The following is a 22,835-nucleotide window of genomic DNA, read 5'->3' as shown; positions in this document are numbered from 1 at the left end:
TTTCCTGATATTACAGAGCTTTGGAGGCACTCTGCACATGCTCAGTTTGGTGTGTATTGCTGGAGAGTTTGTTTTTTTTTTTTTTTCTCTTGGGAGGATGCATGTGATCAGCACAAGGCAAACAGAGGGTCAGGGGTCATGCAGCCTCGTAGGACAGTCAAAAGAAGAATGAAAACTCCTCCCACAAACTTTAACCAGTGCGGGCTAGCGTTTAAAATAATTCTACCTTGTAAGTTTTCAAACTAACCATAGAACATTAATATGCAAGTACTTTCCATGTTCCTGTTCTAAAATACAATATATTAGCATCGCACCTCATAGAGATTTTCCTCTGCACCTTTATGTGTTTACAGTCTGTTGTTGAGTAATTTAATAGTTTAGAGATTAAGGTGCTAATTTCCCCATAATTTCCTTGCACTTCTAATTCACCCCCCTCTTTTTTGTGTTTCCACTACTAGTGGTGGGGAGGCAGCTTAAAGCGGAGCTTCACCCAAAAGGGAAGTTCCGCTTTAAAGCCTAGTACACACTATTCGTTTTTTTTTCATTCCAGCAGGGCTGAATGAAAAAAAAATCTAACAGCTCCGGAGAACCCTCTGTACTAACAATCGGACACGTCACAGGTCCCAGAAGACTGCACGACAATTCACAATGCGCAGCTTGACTCGTGCATGCACAGTGGGCACCCAGCTGTGAAGCCACAAACTGCCACAGCCGGGTGCCCACAGTTAAAATGCCGACGACAGGTGAGAGAAGGGATGGCTCAGGTGAACACATCACTGGATCCTGGGACTCTGTGTGTTTATAAAGTTTACAGTTTTTGTGGCTGCTGACTTTTAATAAACACAAAAATGACTGGAGTTCCTCTTTAAAGTAAAAGTCTCCCCAAATTTGTTTTTTCTAATGTTTTGAATTGATCCTCTAGATTGTAAGCTCTAACGAGCAGGGCCCTCTGATTCCTCCTGTATTGATTTGTATTGTAAGTGTACTGTTTGCCCTCATGTTGTAAAGCGGTGCGCAAACTGTTGGCGCTATATAAATCCTGTATAATAATAATAATAATAATAGAGAAGGGTCAAAACCTCTGTCTGTGCTTTTTTCTACAGCATGTTGAAACGAGGCAGGCTTTTTTTTTACCCAGGCTGTGACTGCTTTCTAAAGAAAATAAACTGTTATCCTGGCACACACTGATGCGACTCTGCAAGTCCTGTTTTTGCACGGACACAGCAGCCCATTCATTTGAATGAGCTGCGATACCTCCTGAAACGCAGGGAAAAGGTCCCTGCTCCATTTTTGGAATTGCAGCAAGTGCAATGTGGTTCCCAGTGTGTGAGTGAATTCCAGTGGGTGCAGCTGGCCATTAGGATTAATGGTACCGCACACATCTCCTGCATTTTTCCATGCAGGTTGTTCCACCTGCGGGTACAGGTGCGGACCTGCAGTGGCAATCACCCACACAGATGTGAATCAGGCCTAAGGCTGGCCATACATGGGTCGAATTCCGAAATAATAATTTTCGTTTGAAAATCTTATCGGAAATTTTCATTTGAATTTTGCACCATTGGTGGCCCGCAGCAATGGCCGATTTTTGTGCGGCCATCAAATTTTAGTGATCGGGCATGTTGGAAGTTTTTTAAATATGAACAATTTTCTAATCAATGAGGGGAGAATCGTGTGAGAAAACTAATCGAAAAAGGAATGCGCCTGAGCACAAGAAAAGGGGCATGGAAATTCTTTTCTATAGCAACATGAGGTGGAATTGAAGACTTGGATGGTCGAATTTCAAAATCAATGGTGGCACCATCGGATCACAAAATGCACAAATTTTCTGATTTTTGAAAGAAATTTTGTTTTGAATTTAACCCATGTATGGTCTGCCTAAGACTTTAAATCGGCTAAATTCCAGGTGTATCAAAAGAAAAGTTGTTTAAAGTGAAAGTTCAGTTGAGGTTTTTCAACTGTCATGCTTTACAAATATCTAAACCTGTCCTAAGCTAGCCATAGATGGATCAAAATATGGCTAAGTTCAAATTGGAAAACATTAACATTAACTAAAACAAAAGGAGGAGCGGGTGCACCGGATCTTTATTTTTATTATGTTGCGGCAGTCCTGACTAGATTAGTGAATTGGTTCCATCACTCGGATACTAAACAATGGATATCAATAGAACAGGGGCTGAATCAGTTTGACCTCCAGGCACTTCCTTGGTTAGACCTATCCCCCATGGTATTCATCGAGACACCTCCTTTTTTCTACCTTTTCTTACGTCTCATTTATTGAGCATTCGGTCTAAAATGATTTTGCAGTTAGGGCTCTCCTCACAAATAGGACCAATGACACCTTTATTTGGCAATCCACAATTTCCACCTACAGTAGACCGGATACATTTTCTTAGATGGAACAGGGAATCTCACCGAAGAGTGAGTCAGATTCTTTGTCAGGGTAAACTTCCACCTATATTGAACCTAATACCTACACATCATCCTTCACTTATGCAATGGATGGAATATCGGCAATTACTGTTTTTTCTATCTACTGTTCCTTTAAACCAATCTTTTAATAGAGACCTAAATTTGTTTGAGTCCATCTTGTTGCAAAGTACTAAAACACGCTCTATCAGCAATATATAAGATTCTTATCTCAAAAAATCACCCTGAGCTCCCAGAATTTACAAATAAATGGGCACATGATCTTAATGTTCAAATTGGAGCAGAAGAGTGGGAGAAGTCGTTTACCCGCACACATTGCTTGTCATTGGCAACTAAAGCCCAAGAGACAAGCTATAAGCTTGTCTCTCGTTGGTACAGATGCCCAACAACCATGCAACAAATATATTCAGACGCATTGGACAAATGTTGGCAATGTCATTCTGCCAAGGGCTCGTTGATACACATATGGTGGGAATGCCCCCGAATTTGCCAATTCTGGGACAAGATCATGCAGCTGTATATTATAGTTACAGGGGAGTTAATCCCCAACACACCTCAAATTACCCTGATATCCATCTTACCGAGCTCATATAAAAATATCAAAAAGGGTTTGCTCAGAACTAGAATAGAATCTAAAATATGATTTAATAAGTTTTCAGTGAAGGATGTCTACATAGGTGTGCGCAGCCTAAAGCATTAGGGTGTGCACCCTTAAGCTCAAACACACATGCATGTGTATGTATCTACATATATATGACTCCGGCACATTGATCTCCCTGCTGGCACAGTGAAAGAGAAAAGGATAAACACTGGCAGAGCCAGTAAGAAGGAGATCTTTCCCATGTTCCTGTTGCTACACAGAACGATAACACTAATACGCATGGGGGGACTAGGGTGTGTCTGGGCACACCCGGCAAACCCTGTGCACACGCCTATGGATGTCTATATGTCGCAGTCCTTTGCCATCCTTCCCCCTTTCCGTTTTTTTTTTTTTGTTTGTTTGTTTGATGTGCTGGTTATGATAGTTTGTAAAATGTATTTGTAAGATGTTTTGATGGTATGACAATACCATTAATGTATGTATATTTGTTTACTTGTAAAAATTCAATAAAATTGAGATTGATAACAAAATTTGGCTAGTTTAACAGGGACCAGACAAATTGCAATCCATCTATGGCCCTTCCTGCTCGAAAGAAGCCAATCTTTGGATGGGTATGTTGGAAAATTTTCATCTGATCAGCAGTGCTGATCGGTGTATTCTGACAGTGGAGTAGTCCCCGCCTTCAGAATACTATAGGTCAGCCGGGAGGATTCCTCCATCCACCTCAGTTGTTTGGATGGGGGAACCCATTTGGTTTTTTTTCAGTCAACCTAGTGGCTGATCAAAAAAAAAAAAACATCCATCTATGGCCAGCATTAGAAATATGAGGTGGGCAACTTTTAGCTCTTCCTGGCAGTGTCAATAGCTGGCCTTCCCCTCTTTCTCACATTCATGTTGGCCACAAAGGACACTCATTATAGTGATGGACTAATCAAGAGGTTTGGGAGAGAATGGATGGTGGGGCTAGCTCTTATTACAGCTAAGAGATGTTGACATTTGCATATGATGGGCATTCCGGGCACCAGGAATCCTCAAGAAGCCATTCCCAGGAATGTGGAGGCACCAAAAATTGCCAGCTTGTAAACTCTGGGCCATTTTAAGTGCTCTGCTTAACCTACTACTTAATATTGTAATCTTAATAATTATCTTAACCCCCTAACCCTGGATCCTAACATTAACTTAAGCCTGAAAACTAATTTCCACAGGGTCTTATATACTTTCTCAGCACCTGAAGCATTGACAAATGAAAGCTACCAGCTGAGATCAAACTGTGCTTATTCCTCAGCACTAAAGATACTCATACAACCAATAAGATGGCCCATATATGGCAAATTAAACAATGTAGCAGGAAAGAAATAAAGTAAAAATACATTTAAAAAGAAACTGAAAATGCCCTGAATGAATCTTTAAATTTTGACACACAGGGAATGCTGTCAATACAAACCATATAAGACAATCTGTATAAAAGATGACTTCACTCATTCTTATTTCCCTGTGTGCGGATTAGTTGCTGGATTATAGTTGCATTGAAGCATTGCTTTCATAATAATCGTTCGGATCGAAACCTGGGGACGAGATTTTGACCTTCATGGTCACTTTATAGTATTCCTGTTTAATTGCAGAGGGCCCCTTTCCTCCAATAGCTATAGGGCAAATTATTAGTGTGACCAGCAGTGAGTACAGCGCTTGTCTAGAACGTCCTTGGTGTTTTATAGACCTAGTTAACAACATAATAAAAGCAACGCAGTCTGTAGAGCGCGCATTATGAAGGAAAGCCTATACGTGTGTTGTATGGATAAGGTAATTCTAGAAATCTCTGTGTTGCATTAAAGGTATTTTACCATACATATTTTAGTGGGTATTCATTTTGAATGGTTCTCGCTAAGTTTACCTAAAGGAACATTTTAAAGTGATATTCAAATATACCTGCTTGATATGCCTACATATCATATATGCATTTGTTGCTCATTGGCCTCCGTTTTGTGGCTACCTGTATTGTCAGACAGATGGGAACATCATACTTGTGAGAAAATCAAATTAAAAAAAAAAATTCGAAGTGTGATACACTTCTGTTCAGAGAGGCTGAAGAGCAGCCCGGATACTGGGCACTATGTCTACCCCTCTCTGTCTTTTTAGATAGCTTTAGCCAAATGGGACTTTACTTACTTTGGTGAAAACTAAGGGAGAATCAAGAAATTACTGATTCAGGACTGGTGATAGCTGCATTAATATGCTAGGACAGCCATTTTGGGATGGCTTATGTCATGAATGGACACTCAATCTCTTAATGGGAAAGGTATGGGAGCAACTACACATATTTGATCATACTTGCAAAATGCAGGGCACACCAATACCACCAAATTTACTGAGCAGGAAAGAGGACATACTTAAAGTGGTCCTAAAGCCTAAAATGTTTTTACCTTAATGCATTCCTTGCATTAGACCCCTTTCACACTGGGGCTGCGGCCTCGTTAGCTCTAAAGCGCCGCTTCCAAACCACCCCAAAGATGCTGCTTGCATCTTTTCCTAACGTCCCGCAAGTGCACCGCCCCAGTGTTAAAAGACACACTGAAATGAATGGGAGGCAGTTTTTAGGTGCTATTTAGAGGCTATTTCTAGCCCTAAAACGCCTGAAAACCTCATTCAATCCAGCACTGAGGCATGTCTGCAGCTCTTCTCTCCCATCTCTTCTGGGTCTCGTTGGCTTTGTTGGGGCACTGGGAGCCATTGGCTCCCAGTGCTGACAACCAAAGCCGGTGACGAGGGATCAGGGGGCTGTCTGTGTCAATGGATTTGTTCTGTCAACCAAAGCCAGTGACGAGGGGTCAGGGGGCTGTCTGTGTCAATGGATTTGTTCTGTCAACCAAAGCCAGTGACGAGGGATCAGGGGGCTGTCTGTGTCAATGGATTTGTTCTGTCAACCAAAGCCAGTGACGAGGGATCAGGGGGCTGTCTGTGTCAATGGACTGAGCAGCAGGGCTCAAGAGCAAGCGCGCACAAGGGCCCCCATGGGAAGCGGCTTTCTATGGGGGCACTGGACAGAGAGGAGGGGCCAGGAGCGCTGGCGGGGGACCTGAAAAGAGGAGGTGTGCGTCTGCTCTGTGCAGTAACATAGAGAACAGGTAAATCTAGACAGTTTGTTAAAAAAAAAAAAACCTACTGTTACAACCTAATGACCAGGCTATTTTTTGCGATACGGCACTGCGTCACTTTAACTGACAATTGCGATGTTGTATACTAACAAAATGTATGTCCTTTTTTACCCACAAATAGAGCTTTCTTTTGGTGGTATTTGATCACCTCTGCGGTTTTTATTTTTTGCACTATGAACAGAAAAAGAGCAAACAATTTTGTTATAATAAATATCCAAAAAAAAAAAAAAAAAATTTCATCATTTTAGGCCAATATGTATACTTCTACATATTTTTGGTAAAAAAAAAATGCAATAAGCGTATATTGATTGGTTTGCGCAAAAGTTATAGCGTTTACAAAATAGGGGATAGATTTATGGCATTTTTATTATAAATATTTTTTTTTTACTAGTAATTTGCTGAAATGCGGCGGACAAATCGGACACTTTTGACACTTTTTTGGGACCATTGACACATTGATCAGAGCTAAAAATAGCCACTGATTACTGTATAAATGTCACTGGCAGGGAAGGGGTTAACACTAGGGCACGATCAAGGGGTTAAGTGTGTCCTAGGGAGGTGTTTCTAACTGTGGGGGGAGGGGACAGGGAGTAGAGAGGGATCGCTGTTTCTGATCACTAAGAACAGCAGCTCTCTCTACTTCCCTGACAGAACGGAGATTTGTCTGTTTACATTGACAGATCCCTGGCTCTCTGAGGAGCGATCGTGGGTTGCCGGTGGACATCGCCACCACCAGCCACACGCATCGGCTCCATCATCACCCTGCCGGCACTTGCGCCTCCGAGAGCTCTTAAAGAGGCCACCGTACACCTAAGTCGATTCGCACAGCTGTGCCAACCTGCCGCAGTATTACGACGGCGGCTGGTCGGCGAGCGGTTAAACTGAATGGGTTGTTTTACAAGGCGATCGTTTACAATCACTTTAAGGTAACTCCATCATAATAAGAATTGTGGAGATTTTATGAAACTTTAATATATGCAATTCGTCTAAATGTCAGTATGGGTCACTAGCTCTGACAGCTGTGCATTCCTAACTAGACTGTTTAAGACTTATTGCAGCAGAGCTGTTAGTTGTCTTTTGCAGATCCTAGGCTACGTACTTTTTATGATACTGCTGCGTTCCTTCATAGCTGGCCTTTGTTGTGTCTATGGTGTTTCAAGCTGGTCGGTGGCTTATTAAATATATCATCTTCTCTGGCTGCCTGCCAAAGACATGAAATTTAAAGTGGTTGTAAAGGCAGAAGGTTTTTTATCTTCATGTATTCTATGCATGAAGGTAAAAAACCTTCTGTGTGCAGCAGTTCCCCTCAGCCCCCCTAATGCTTACCTGAGCCCCCTCTCTCTTACCTGAGCCTCTCCAGGTACTCGCACTCCTGATTGCCTTTTGGCAGCAGCGGGGGCCATTGACTCCTGCTGCTGTCAATCACAACCAGTGAGCCAATCAGGAGACGGAGGGGGCGGGGCCGAGCCACAGCTCCGTGTCTGAATGGACACACAGAGCAGCGGCTCAGCTCGGGTGTCCCCATAGCAAGCTGCTTGCTGTGGGGGGCACTCAGCAGGAGGGAGGGACTAGGAGTGCGGATGTGGGACCTGAGAAGAGGAGGGTTTGGGCTGCTCTGTGCAAAAAAAAAAAACACTGCACAGAGCAAGCAAGTAAGTATAACATGTTTGTTGTTTTTTTTTTTTTAAATAGAAAACACGACTTTATTATCGCTTTAAATCTGACTATTTTTGTCACCTGCTTTCAAATTTTGGAGAGTGTTCAGTATTCTCCCCACACAGTTTGGGGGTTTTCAGACTTATTGCCACAGGCAGATCCTAAATGCCTGCAGAGAACAGTGCCTTGTAATGATTCCACTCTGTACAGCATTCTTGTTGATCCCATGGTGAAGTGTGGGATGTTGATGCCCTGGGCTCACAAGAATGGGGTTGAATCATGCTGGGAGTCATTCAACATGTAGGCTCGTTTATGAGCGCTTATGCACATTTTTTTTTTCTGCTTTTTTTGTGGTCGGAAGAACTGCTCTTGAATGCGATTTTATGGCGTTCAGACAACAGCCCATAAACTCCCCTGCTGATAAACTTCCAAAAAACGTCCATGTGTGCATGGACACATAGGATAACATAAAGGGGAGTTTAACCACTTGCCGACCGGCTCACGCCGATATACATTGGTAAAGTGGCACAGGTGTGCAAAACGACGTACCCGCACGTCACTCCGTCATCGGCGGCTAGCAGATCCCGCGGACTCGATGTCCGCCGGTGGCCCGCGATCGTGGCACGGAGAGGCAGAACGGGGAGCATTTCCCTGTTCTGCCTAGCAACATGACAGAGATCTACTACTTCCAGTGATCGGGAGCAGTGATCTCTGTCATGATCTAGTGAGCCCATCCCCCCTACAGTTAGAAAACACTGAGGGAACACACTTAACCCCTTGATCGCCCCCTAGTGTTTAACCCCTTCCCTGCCAGTGACATTTACACAGTAATCAGTGCATTTTTATAGCACTGATCGCTGTATAAATGGTCCCAAAATAGTGTCAAAAGTGTCCGATGTGTTTGCCGCATTGCCGCAGTCACGACAAAAATCGCAGATCGCCGCCATTACTAATATAAAAAATTATAATAATAAAAATGCCTTAAATCTTTCCCCTATTTTTGTAGACACGATAACTTTTGCGCAAACCAATCAATATACGATTATTACGATTATTTTTTACCAAAAATATGTAGAAGAATACATATCAGCCTAAACATGCGGAAGAAATTTGTTTTTTTTTATATATATTTTGGAATATTTTTTATAGCAAAAAGTAAAAAATATTGCTTTTTTCTCAAAATTGTCGCTTTTTTTTTGTTTATAGCTCAAAAAATAAAAATCGCAGAGGTGATCAAATACCACCAAAAGAAAGCTCTATTTGTGGGGAAAAGGACGACAATTTTGTTTGGGTACAATGCACAATTGTCAGTTAAAGCGACGCAGTGCCGTATCGCAAAAAAGGGCCTGGTCGGGAAGGGGGTAAATGCTTCCAAGGCTGTGGTTAAGACTGCTTTAACACTGAGGCACTTTACAGGCGCTACAGTGCTAAAAATGGCGTGAAATCAATGGGGCAGTGCCGGCAAAGCCACGCAGTTTTAACCCTTTTTCGGCTGCTAGCGGGGGTTAAAATCACATAAAATCGATAAAAATAGCGGCACTTTACCGCCTAGGCCTCGGTGTGAAAGCACCCTTAGCGCTGTTAAAAAAAACAAAAAACGCCCAAACTCCCAAAAACCTCAGTTTATCAGCTTCAGTGTGCATGAGGCTGTAAGAGGACCAGAGGCAGGATCACTGAGTTGGTAACTGTGAAAGACAGCACCATAGGGGAAGATAGTACTGTGGACTAAGCTCCTTTTACATTTTTAAATTCTGCTGGAGGATCCATTTTTTACATTTTTGTCCCAGCTGGACATGGGCTTTAACAAATTCAGCTTCGGAAGCTTTACCCCCCCACCCCTCATGACCAGGCCATATTTTGCAATACGGCACTGTTACTTTAACTGACAATTGCGCGGTCGAGCAAAGCTTTACCCAAATAAAATTGATGTTCTTTTCTTCCCACAAATAGAGCTTTCTTTTGGTGGTATTTGATCACGTCTGCGGTTTTTATTTTTTGTGCTATAAACAAAAAAAGACTGACAATTTAAAAAAAAAAAAAAAGACAATATTTTTTACTTTCTGCTATAAAACACACCCAATAAAAAAAATGGAAAAAATTAAATTTCTTCATCAGTTTAGGCCAATATGTATTCTGCTACATATTTTTGGTAAAAAAATCCCAATAAACGTATATTGATTGGTTTGTGCAAAAGTTATAGCATCTACAACATATGGGATATTTTTATGGAATTTTTATTTATTTATTTTTACTAGTAATGGCGGCAATCAGCGACTTATAGCGGAATAGCAACATTGCAGCGGACAAATCGGACACTGGCAAAGGGGTTTTGGGACTTTAAATGAGGTTCATGATAACATGCACCTCCATCCCTAAATCAGAATTAAGAAAGGGATTTTTTGGGACTTTGAGTGAGGCACAAGACACGTGGTAGGAAACATTGTAAAATTCTTTAATTGGCATATAAACAAAGCATACCTCATAAACATGTGATACATGGTTGAACAAGAGTATTTTCCATATACAAGGCGATGGCATACAAAAAAGAGGAATTCATATATATACATGCACGCATCTGAAATCGCATTGTATCCATTAATAAGCATAAGCATTTGGCTTTTTATTACTAATTACTTCTATGGGATACTATGCAATTTCAGATGCTTATATATATATATATATATATATATATATATACATCTGAAATTGCATAGTATCCCATAGAAGTAATTAGTAATAAAACGTTAATAAATTCATATATATATATATATATATATATATATATATATATATATATATATATATATATGAATTCCTCTTTTTTGTATGCCATCGCCTTGTATATAGAAAATACTCATGTTCAATCATGTATCACATGTTTATGAGGTATGCTTTGTTTATATGCCAATTAAACAATTTTACAATTTTTCCTACCACGTGTCTTGTGCCTCACTCAAAGGCCCAAAAACCCCTTTCTTAAAGCGGAGTTCCGCTTAAAAAAAAAAAATAAAAAATTAAAAGTCAGCAGCTACAAATACTGCAGCTGCTGACTTTTAATAATCAGACACTTACCTGTCCCAGGATCCAGCGATGCGGGTGAACGAAGCTCTGTTCGCCTCCCCCTCCTCTCTGCAGAGCTGGCATTGTCACTGTGGCGCCCGGCTGTGGTTTCACAGCTGGACACACACTGTGCAGGCACGAGCTGCGCTGTAACTAGCCAGGCAATCATCTGGGACCTGTGACGTGTCCCAGATGATTGCTGAGAGGGAGGGGGAAGAGGTTAACTTGCTTCTGGCACCGCGGTGCGCCAGGAGGAAGTGGGAGCTGGAACCCTCTAAAAAGAGGGTTTCCTCCTCCCCCTAAAAAAATAACATGCTAAAGGTCGCATGTCAGGGAGTCACCTTCCCTTAAAGTGGAAGTTCCATTTTTGGGTCGAACTCCGCTTTAAATCGGGCACTAAGTGACACTTGTTGGTAACCAGTGACACCAATACAATGATCAGTGCTAAAAAATGCACTGTTACTGTACTAAAGACACTGGCAGGGAAGAGGTTAACATCAGGGGCGATCAAAGGGTTAACTGTGCTCATAGGGAGTGCTTTCTAACTGTGTGGGGGGTGCTTTAACTGTGGGAAGACAGAGATCCATATTCCTACTTGGCTGAAACACAGGATCTCCGTCTTCCCTTGTTACAGAACGACGATTTGCCTTGTTTACAATTCAATTTACTGACGTTCTGTCTTTGTCGGGAATGATCAGCGGGTCCCAGAGGAAATTGGGTTCAAGGGACCCGCTGATTGGCTCCTGCTGTGTCCAATCACAGCGGGAGCTGGTCACCGGCAGCACGCATGCGCACCGCAAGCCCGGAAGTAAAACTCGCATACAGGTACGTGATTTTGCCTGTAGGAGCTGCTGCCCAGCAGTACATAAACTTGAGGCAGTCGGCAACAGGTTAACGGTGATCTGCTTGTCCTTCATTGTGCAATAAGCAGGTTGGAATGTATTTGACCGGTGTGGTTAACCACGATGTCCTGTGGAGGTCAAAGATCTGCCTGTGCTGTCAGGCAAGTCACAAAATTGACTGCATTGATTTACAGACACTTTGGCAGTTCAAATAGTTTGTATATTTATAGTCTAAATGTGTATTGTTATGCTTGCCTGGAGTTGAGCTTTAATTTAAATACCAATGAATAACAGGTACTATTATTCCGAAGGTATAAACAGTGTAAAAATACATCATTTTTAGAAATTCCAGAGGCACTTAATAGAAGTGAATATAAAATAGAGTACAGATTCCCTTTAAACCTTTCTACAAAAAAAAGAAAAAAGAAAAAAAAAAAAGTGACATTAGAGTTGAAGTCACAGCTTGTTGTAAAGTCTGAATTTAAAATTCAGTCCTTGTCCCTCTTGCACTGAGGGTCAGGTTGAAGTTCCAGCTCTTGAAATAATTCAGGTGAGATTTCTGATAGGGTTGTGAAAGGGTCACTTTAGGATAACACGAACAGATAGTGTTTGAAGAATTATGTCCTGACTTGTTTGTTTTAGCAAGGGACCTGTCTTCACCGTGCAGGTAGTGAACCTTTCCATTCCTTCTGTTTTTTTTCCATACTCTTTCTGATAAACCAAGCTGGGAAAGTCAAGGCAGGAGATGGGGGGGAGAGTGGAGGCGGCAGCTGCTCAAGGGAGCGAGGGGATACATTTCAGGTGCTCCTATTTAATTTCTGTAGACTTTTATCGAGAGAGAGGAGCCAGGGTCATTTGACAAGTGACCAGGAGCTGTTCACATTTCTCCACTCACTTTGTCATGACAATCGTGTTAAATCACCCGCTGCATCACTTTGAACAAGAGTATCCATGTAAGTTCCTGTGCTGGAGATATTCTGCAGCTTTCTCATTGAATATTTGTGCATTTGCAGTTCAGTTGTACCTATGATTTTTTTGGAATTTCCAGGAAACACCAAGTTGAAATAAATGATCACATCTGTATGTTTAAAGCCTAAGTTTATTCACAAATTATTGTTTGTTTTTTTTAGCACAATGGATATTATTATTTTTTTTTTTTTTGTAAATCCTTTCTTCTTATAAAAGAGTCAAAGAAAAACATAGACAATAGAGATATGCAGCTGAGTACGTCAACAATAGAAACTTCAACAAATGAACGGCTGACAAAAAACATTAATGCCGTGTACACACGGGCGGACTTTTCCACCGGACTAGTCCGACGGGACGAATCCGTCGGACAATCCGATTGTGTGTGGGCTTCATCGGACCTGCAGTGGACATTTTCGGTCGAAAATCAGATGGACTTTAGGTTTGGAACATGTTTCAAATCTTTCCGACGGACTCGAGTCCGGTCGAAAAATCCGTTCGTCTGTATGCTAGTCCGACGGACGAAAACCGACGCTAGGGCAGCTATTGGCTACTGGCTATCAACTTCCTTGTTTTAGTCCGGTCGTACGTCATCACGTACGAATCTGTCGGACTTTGGTTTGATCGTGTGTAGGCAAGTCCGTTCGTTCGAAAGTCCGTCGGAAGTCCGTCAAAAGTCCGTCGGAAAGACCGTCGAACCGTTGATGCCAAAAAGTCTGCTCGTGTGTACACGGCATAAGACAACAATCCCAGAGGAAGTATTCAATAGGATAATCCAATACCACGACTGTAGCATATGTTCAGTGGATATTACTTAAAGTGTTTAAGTGTAAAATATTATTCACTGCCAGCCCCTCTATTAGAAGCAGGCATACCACACTATGTAAGTCCTTTGTAAAAATGAGCATTCTATATAGCTATTTAGAGCTGTTTTCAGGCCGGTCACATGACTCTCGACCGCTTTACAGCTCCGAGACATTGCTTCTGCGGAAGGGGCCGTGATCTGCCTCTGACATCAGCCGGGGAGATCACGTGACCTCCCGCAGAAGCAATGTCTCGGAGCTGTAAAGCGGCCGCGAGTCATGTGATCGGCCTGAAGACAGCTCTAAGTAGCTATTTAGAACGCTAATTTTTACAAAGGACTTACATAGTGTGGTATGCCAGCCTCTAATAGAGGGGCTGGCAGTGACAATTGTAGTATTTTTTTATTTTTAATAGTAGCGGGGGGGGGGGCGGAGACAGAGTGAGGAGCTGACAGCAGGAAGGAGGGTGAAGGGGGAGAGAGGAGAGCAGATAAGACAGCTACGTATGATGGAGGGACGTACTCTGACCACAGTGGTCAGGGCTGAGCAGCCATGGTTATCGTGGTCAGTATAGAGAGGGCATACAGGAAGTGGAAGGTTCAGGCTGTTTTTTTTTACAGTTTAGGGGGGTGGCAGATTACACAGCACAAACACTATGCTGTGTAATCTGCTTTAAGGGACCAGAATCTGAATTTGTTTTGGGGGGGTTAACAAACACTTTAAATCAGTGTGATATGTCCCTTGTGCTGGCTCCCCTATTATCTTAAATCTTCCTCCATCGATCCCACCTCTACCCCTGTTGCCCCATATTTTTCTGGTGTGATGTAGGTTAATAGAGCCAGTAGAGCGGTGACAGACACTCATCAAGATTTGAAAGCAATCTATGAGTGGAAAATGGGTAAATGACTGAAAGGTACAATCCATCCATTCATAGATCGTGTTTCATTCATAGAAGTGATAGTATTACTTCTGTCAAAGGAGGAGGGGTCATAGGCCAGCCAAGAGCAGCAGCTGTCTCCTCTCCAGGGCAGACTGATAACACTGGGAGTCATTGGCTCCCGCTGCTGTCAATCAAATTATGTGACAAGGGAGCAGAGGGCAGGGCCGAGTGGTGTTGGTGTTTATAGACACAGGCAGTGTGGCTTGAGATCGAGCCCTCAAGAGTGCCCCCATAGAAATCAGCTTCCTATGGGAGCACTCGCCAAAAAGGTGGAGCCAGGAGCCCAAGCGGGGGACCCCAGAAGAGGAGGATTGGTGCTGCTCTGTGCAAAACCATTGCACAGAGCAGGTAAGCAGGACATGTTTATTATTTTAATAAAAAAGGTTTAAATCGCCTAAAAAAAAAGCTAAAGATTGTTGCATAGCCAAAGTATTCGAATCCCATGATAGGATATTTTTAACACACCCCTGCTCTATACAACAAAATCATTTTTGGTAATAATTTGAAAATAAAATGAATAGTAAGGACAGAAAACTGTGATGTCTACTAGCATTAGTTAGTAGTGATACCTTACACTGGTGCTCAATGGAACATTGCCTTGTAGCATTGGTGGTCAGTATAGGTGGGAGATCAGTTTGCCACTGTTCACTGCTAACCTATAGCAATCTCAGGAACAACCCTAGTTGAGAAATGGTGCTGTAGGATTATTTGTTTACTCTGTTCCCCCCACCACAATGTTACTGATTATCACGGCTATCCAAACCATATTCTGTAGCTGCTATGGTCTTCATAGTTTTCTCTGGAATAAATGGCTCTATACCTTGAAGCTGTAGTATAAACCAGTGGTTCCAGGAACACAGTTGCATAACTAAGGGCATATAAAGATGACTAGCATGACTCTTTCCAGTCTCCATAAATCAGGAATAAATCCCTTGGCCTTTGGATATGTGATATAAATCAAAGCTTGTAAATACCTTTAGTTTAAGATGACAATATTCACGAAGTTTAAAGTATGAGACATCTTTTAAAAATTTGGATCGAGTTGAGAGGGATTAGAACACCTGTCAGATTTTTATTGCTTTCTCTGCCCCCCCCCCATTGGGGAGATTCATCGTCTCTATTTGTCCAGTTTACCATTATCACAAAAAAGAAAGTAAAAAAGTAAAAGAAAATCCTAAAGTTAGGGTTGTCAACAGAACAGCAACAGAGGGGAATTCTTCTGATGGTGACACTAGTTCTGGTGATCCTAGTGACAACCAGGGATTCCCTCCCTCTCAGAATTTCCTCTCACTTTCTGCTTTGGCTATGGGACAGGAAATTTAATGGAAAGCTCCCCAATGGAACACAGATTGCAAAGTAGACAAACTCCTTTACACTATTCAAAATGAAAAAAAAAAAAGTTTTGCCTTTAGTTCTACTTTAAGAAGGGTTTATGATGCTTTTCCTATGACCTTAGTTATCCTGTCCCAAAGAGAAGAAAATATTAAAGGGAAACTATATAGGTTTTGGGTCTGTTTTATTTTTTTATTTTTTACAATTAAATGATGTTTTTTTTAATTATAAGTATAATATCTTAAGGGAAGTGAGGTGTCTCTGAATCAAAACTCCCAGGAAGTCAGGCAGATAAGCATCCCTGGAATTCATAAAGACTGCCGCAGACAGATTTTGTCAAAGTGTCTCTCATGCATTCTAAAGTGGTGAAGAATGCACCAAACGAGAGTTGGTCTTAACTAGCTGCACTTTTGCATTTAGCACATTCAATGTGACACAATGTAAAAGTGGCATATTTTTAGAACTACCTGAATTTGGTGCACAAGTCGCTGTCAGAGCTAAATGTGCCGCAAATGCTTCCTGAATTTGGCACCATAAAGTAACAAGAGGGATTAACGCCAGAAAAGTGGTGGAGCAGCTTTATTGCATTCCACCCATGCTGTTCTTCCTGAGGTGCCTGCCAAAATAACAGGCTAGATGGGGAGCTCATTTTCAGAAGTCATAAAAGAGTATTTTCCTGTTGGACATAAGGATTCTGGATCAATTTGTAGGTATGGCAGAGATTTTTTTAAAGTGGAACTCAAAACAGAAAGTTATTGTTGATGATTTGAGGCATATGGAAATGTTAAAGCCTTGATTTTTATTTATTTATTTATTTTTTTGCTGTCTTTGGGAAGGTTTGCTTTTTCTCTTTTGTGGTTAAGTGGGCAGGAATTGGAGGTCAAACTCCAAGTATGGCGACACAGTGCTTTAGCCAACCATAGACAGATCAAAATTCGGCCGGTTCAGTAGGAACTGGCCACATTCCGATCCATGTATGAGCAGGCTGGTTAGTACTGAAGTCGATCTATTGATGGGTGGTTGAAGGAAAGAGAATTGCATAATGTAAAATGTATAATTGTATAATGTTCTGTACTTAATTTAGAGCTAAAAAGAAAAAAAGTTTTGGCTTACATTCTGCCATGTAAATTGCAATTTTATTAAATCATCATTTACCATAATAATAAAGCATAGTACATTACTAATGTTGACCTGCCTATATGTTTCTCATTTAAATCCAAAGTAGCTACTAAACATTATTTTTACTATCTTTTACATTCAGTAAAGGTAGTTTTGGAAGTTGTACAGAGGTACTGTACCCAAGTACTAAGTAGATGGACTGGACTGTAATTATATAACATCCTTTTTTTTCTTACTTCTTATACAATGTTGCAAATTAGAGAAAGATTTAAAGCCTTATTTGAAATGTTACCATTTTCTTATCACAGGCCTCTCCATGTGCTGATCTGCAATGCGGCCATTTTTGGGCTTCCCTGGCAGCTGACAGAAGATAACCTCGAATCAACTTTCCAGGTCAATCATCTTGGCCACTTTTATCTGGTGTCTCTTCTGCAAGATATATTACGCCATTCTGTCCCATCCAGAGTGGTTGTAGTATCTTCTGAATCACACAGGTCAGTCATCTATTAGCACTTCATTATTTTGATTGTGGCCATTGAATACCTGTTAGAGAGTTCTCAGATCACTGTCTGGCAATTTGCATAGGGCTCTCACCACCCCTTGTTGTTGCATGCACTGCATAAGGTTATATGCAGGTGGTAAATTTTTGTCTTTCTGAACACCCGCTGCATTTTTCATGTTATATAGTCATGTCTTCCTTATAGCTACATGTCTCAACTCCAGTTCTCAAGTATCTTCTTCAAGTCATGGTATTAGATTTACTAAAACTAAATACCTAACTAAATAAAAGTAAATAAATTTACTGAACTACTGAAAGTTATTCAAAGCAGGTAGTTTAAGGCACTAATAAACAGATTAATTAACAGATGCAGCACTAAGCTTTAATGTATAAGCTGCCTGGAGTACCTTCACCAAACTGGAGTACATCCTGAAGTACCTTCACCAAACTGGAGTACCTCCTGAAGTACCTTCACCAAACTGGAGTACATCCTGAAGTACCTTCACCAAACTGGAGTACCTCCTGAAGTACCTTCACCAAACTGGAGTACCTCCTGAAGTACCTTCACCAAACTGGAGTACCTCCTGAAGTACCTTCACCAAACTGGAGTACATCCTGAAGTACCTTCACCAAACTGGAGTACCTCCTGAAGTACCTTCACCAAACTGGAGTACCTCCGGAAGTACCTTCACCTAACTACCTTCATTCCTTTTCAGTGAAACCACCTCCTTCCCTTCCCACCACTACAGTACAACACCTATTTCTTTAGCAACCTCTCTCCAAGACCAGACATTTTTAAAGGACTAAAAGGTATGACATGGCTTTGCCAATAGTGCTCAGTAGAAAAGTTTTTCTGGAAGGTGCTGCACAGTCAGGGCATGCAGATAAAGGTATGTCAGCTTTTACTGTATATATTTATAATTTTTTTTGCCCACAGGTTCTTTTTAAGGATACAAGCACATATGTTCATATATAGCCCATTTTCATCCAATCAGCTGTCAAATGCCAGAACTTCAGTGAGCAGTAGGGGTTCTGGCATTTGAATGACAGGAGGTGGCGCTTAGCACAAGGAAGAGGTGGAGCTTAAAGTGGAACTAAAGACACTCTTCTTACCTCCTCTCTAACGGTCCATTAATGAGTCCCTCGCTGCTGCTGGGTGCCAGTCTTGGAGCATCTTCATTGACCAGCCCAGGGTGATGTGCTGACAATGTAAACTGAGTGATGTAAACGCATTTGCAGCTCAGTTTGCATGTTGCAGAAGACTGTGAGCAGGCAGGTACATGTCTCTAGTGTGATAAATAGCCTGCCTGCCTGCAAGTTTTTGTTAAAATATCTTCAGTTCCACTTTAATCTCAACATCTGCAGAAGTCATTGTCTTGTTGCCTAAGCTTAAGAGCCCTCCACAAGAACATACTTAATTAGCATAAAAAAAGACACAAGTCCATCTAGTTCAACCAATATAAGGTTTAACTGAAGACTAACAAAGGTATATACAGACATCACAAGGGGCTGTTTTTACCTTTTAGGCCAGGCTAGGTTCACTTTAATACAAAAAAAAAAGAAAAAAGTTAAACATTTTTTACTTTTAGCATTGCTGAAGAATGAAATAATATCTTTATTTAAACCTACCAGCAGGCTTTTGCTTTTCTTTCTTTCCTATGTGTTTATGTAAACCACTATTAATCATGGAACAAGCCTCCCTTTCTGTCGCAGTTTAATCTGCCCATTGAGCGGTCTCGGAGATGGAATAATAATTGATTATATCTGAATGCCACGACCCTTATTGATTTGTCATTCAACAACTTCGGCATCTAACCAAGAAGAATGGGAGAATATACTAAATTGTAAATAGTCTACTTAAGAACGGGAGACCGGGTCTGTTCATTATGGGCTGCTTTATTCATCTCCCCCTCTTTAAGGATGGGTGGTCTGCGAAACACGTTCGCTTTCTGAAATCCAGCCCTCATGCTTTGTAATGGCTGTGAAACAACACACACTTCATTTTCTTTTCCATTCGAAGAGATCTGTAATATGACAATAACCTATTATTGAAACCCGTCATTTTCCAAACACGCTCAATTCCTTCTCCAAACTGTAATCATTTTAAAGCAATTCTGTAAATACATTACTATTGGTCTTTGCTTGAAATGACAATCCATATTAATGAATGCTGTAGAATCAGAAAGTGCCGATACAAATGTAAGTGTGCGAGTTTTCACAAATAACATTAATTTGGCTGTAGGTTTGTGGTATAACGTGCAGTACAAAGATGTCACATTAGATGGGAATGGGGGTAATATTCCTACTGTTTTTATTTTACTCCCTAAGGCAGCACTTAATGAACCACTGTAGCAAAAAATACTGTTTTTTGAAAACTGTGTGTGGTTAATACCTATACTCCTATTTGGCACATGAACTCTTTTATTTATTTCAAATACACCCCTCACATTTTTGTATATATTTTATTATATTTTTTTATGTGACAACACTGAAGAAATTACACGTTGCTACAATGTAAAGTAGTGAGTGTACAGCTTGTATAACAGTATAAATTTGCTGTGCCCTCAAAATAACTCAACACACAGCCATTAATGTCTAAACTGCTGGCAACAAAAATGACTACACCCCTAAGTGAAAATGTCCAAATTGGACCCATTAGCCATTTTCCCTCCCCGGTTTCATGTGACTCGTTGGTGTTACAAAGTCTCAGGTGGGAATGGGGAGCAGGTGTGTTAAATTTTGTGTTATCACTCTCACTCTCTCATACTGGTCACTGGAAGTTCAACATGGCACCTCGTGGCAAACAACCCTCTGAGGGTCTGAAAAAAGAATTGTTGTTCTACATAAAGATGGCCTAGGCTATAAGAAGATTGCCAAGACCCTGAAACTGAGCTGCAGCACGGTGGCCAAGACCATACAGCAGTTTAACAGGACAGGTTCCACTCAGAACAGACCTCGTCATGGTCGACCAAAGATGTTGAGTGCACCTGCTCAGCATCATATTTAGAGGTTGTCTTTAGGAAATAGACGTATGAGTGCTGCCAGCATTGCTGCAGAGGTTGAAGGGGTGGGGGGTCAGCCTGTCGGTGCTCAGACCATTCGCCGCACACAGCGTCAATTTGGTCTGCATGGCTGTCATCCCAGAAGGAAGCCTCTTCTAAAGATGATGCACAAGAAAGCCTGCGAACAGTTTGCTGAAGACAAGCAGACTAAGGACATGGATTACTGGAACCATGTCCTGTGGTCTGATGAGACCAAGATAAACTTATTTGGTTCAGATGTTGTCAAGCGTGTGTGGCGGCAACCAGGTGAGGAGTACAAAGACAAGCGTGTCTTGCTTACAGTCAAGCATGGTGGTGAAAGTGACATGGTTTGGGGTTGCCGACACTGGGGAGCTACAGTTCATTGAGGGAACCATGAATGCCAACATGTACTGTGACATACTGAAGCCGAGCATAATCCCTACCTTTCGGAGACTGGGCCGCAGGGCAGTATTCCAATATAACGACCCCAAACACGACTCCAAGAAGATCACTGCTTTGCTAAAGAAGCTGATTTTAAAGGTAATGGACTGGCCAAGCATTTCTCCAGACCTAAACCCTATTGAGCATCTGTGGGGCATCCTCAAATGGAAGGTGGAGGAGCACAAGGTCTCTAACATCCACCAGCTCCGTGATGTCGTCATGGAGGTGTGGAAAAGGACTCCAGTGGCAACCTGTGAAGCTCTGGGGAACTCAATGCCCAAGAGGGTTAAGGCAGTGCTGGAAAAGATTGGTGGCCACACAAAATATTGACACTTTGGGCCCAATTTGGACATTTTCACTTAGGGGTGTACTCACTTTTGTTGCCAGCAGTTTAGACATTAATGGCTGTGTGTCCAGTTATCTTGGGGGGACAGCAAATTTGCACTGTTATACAAGCTGTACACTCACTACAATGTAGCAAAGTGTAATTTCTTCAGTGTTGTCACATGTAAAGATATAATAAAATAATTACAAAAATGTGAGGGGTGTACTCACCTTTGTGAGATACTGTGGGTGTATATTTATTACATATAATTTACAATATTTATTGTCAAAAGTACTGGGATGTGTGCCTTTACACGCACATGAACTTTAATGGCATCCCAGTCTTAGTCCATAGGATTCAATATTGTGTTGGCCCACCCTTTGCAGCTTTAACCGCTTCAACTCTTCTGGGAAGGCTGTCCACAGGAGTTTGTCTATGGGAATGTTTGACCATTCTTCCAGAAGCACATTTTTGAGGTCAGGCACTGATGTTGGACGAGAAGGCCTTGCTTGCAGTCTTCTCTCTAATCCATCCCAAAAGTGTTCTATTGGGTTGAGGCCAGTCAAGTTTCTCCACCCTAAACTCGCTTATCCATGTCTTTATGGACCTTGCTTTGTGCACTAGTCCTGGTTGATTCCGCATGCTGTACCTGCCTTGAACCTTTTCCACATCTTGAAACCATCTGATATGACACATGAACTCTCTGTCTGAGGTTTTTTAGGTCCTGCCATTATAGTATTGTGCTTTAAGTCCTGGGTAGGCATACTAGCCTTAAGTGAAACACAGCTGCTATAGGTAAAACTGATGCTATGTTTGCAGAACAGAACACAAACTGGTAATCCTTACACCAATCGTTATACTGGATGTGAGTGGCCTAGAGCAGATCATGGGTTATTTGAGCTCCATTTTAAATAACAATAGAATCCAACTTAACAGGATTATAAATTCATGTTAAAACACATATGTTGCAGCATGCCAGGAAGGCAGGCAAAAGTTGTGATATTTTCATAGGCATCAGCTGGGAGGCAAGGTAAGAAACTCATTTCATTCACTTCAAGATTCACACTTTGCCTCAGGGCAGGAAGAGTCCTGGTTTGGAGGTGTCTGCAAGCCAAGAGTTAACAGGACTTTCTCACATTAGTATAGAGCATTGCATGTCTAGGATAGGAGGCCTTGCAACCAGGCAAAAACGGGGGGGGGGGAACCAATACTTATTCTGAAAATGTTTAAGTGACCCAGTACAGAGCTTATTTTTTAATCATGTATCCATAAATGTAACCCTTGGGACTCAGAACAGTGAGACCAGCCAAGGGTCAGGCTCAAGCCTTTATCACTACCAAACACAGGGGCTTATAGCCTAACTGACACACTGCAGATTGATTTACATAGAACATTTAAAATTTATGGTAGCTGAAATGAAAAGAGGCAGCATGAAGCACAAGCAATAATCCCACCCAGCCCTGAAACACAGAGCATCTCCTAATTAGGTGGTAACTAAATCTGTGTTGCCTTATCATTGCAAATCACATAGGGTTTTGTGAAAAGAGATCGGTTTGGCGTTATTAAGCAATGGGGGCTACTGTGGGCCATCCAGAGCTTGCTCTCGAAAATAAATCTGCCAACTCCCTGACTTGCCAGATGTGGAGGGC

At 41.6% G+C, this 22,835-nt stretch overlaps 1 protein-coding gene across 1 annotated transcript in view; it reads left to right on the top strand.

Moving 5' to 3' along the window:
• Positions 1-22,835, top strand: part of WWOX (WW domain containing oxidoreductase) — a 1,355,656-nt gene that overhangs the window by 334,357 nt on the left and 998,464 nt on the right. The window contains exon 8 of the mRNA XM_073605546.1: positions 17,207-17,392. Coding sequence (XP_073461647.1) covers positions 17,207-17,392 — 186 coding nt within the window. The remainder of the gene's footprint in view (positions 1-17,206; positions 17,393-22,835) is intronic.

This window comes from Aquarana catesbeiana, linkage group LG11 (assembly GCF_042186555.1).
Source record: "Aquarana catesbeiana isolate 2022-GZ linkage group LG11, ASM4218655v1, whole genome shotgun sequence".
Taxonomy (NCBI): domain Eukaryota; kingdom Metazoa; phylum Chordata; class Amphibia; order Anura; family Ranidae; genus Aquarana; species Aquarana catesbeiana.
Note: the sequence above shows the minus strand (reverse complement) of the source record. Positions and strands in the feature narration are given on the sequence as shown.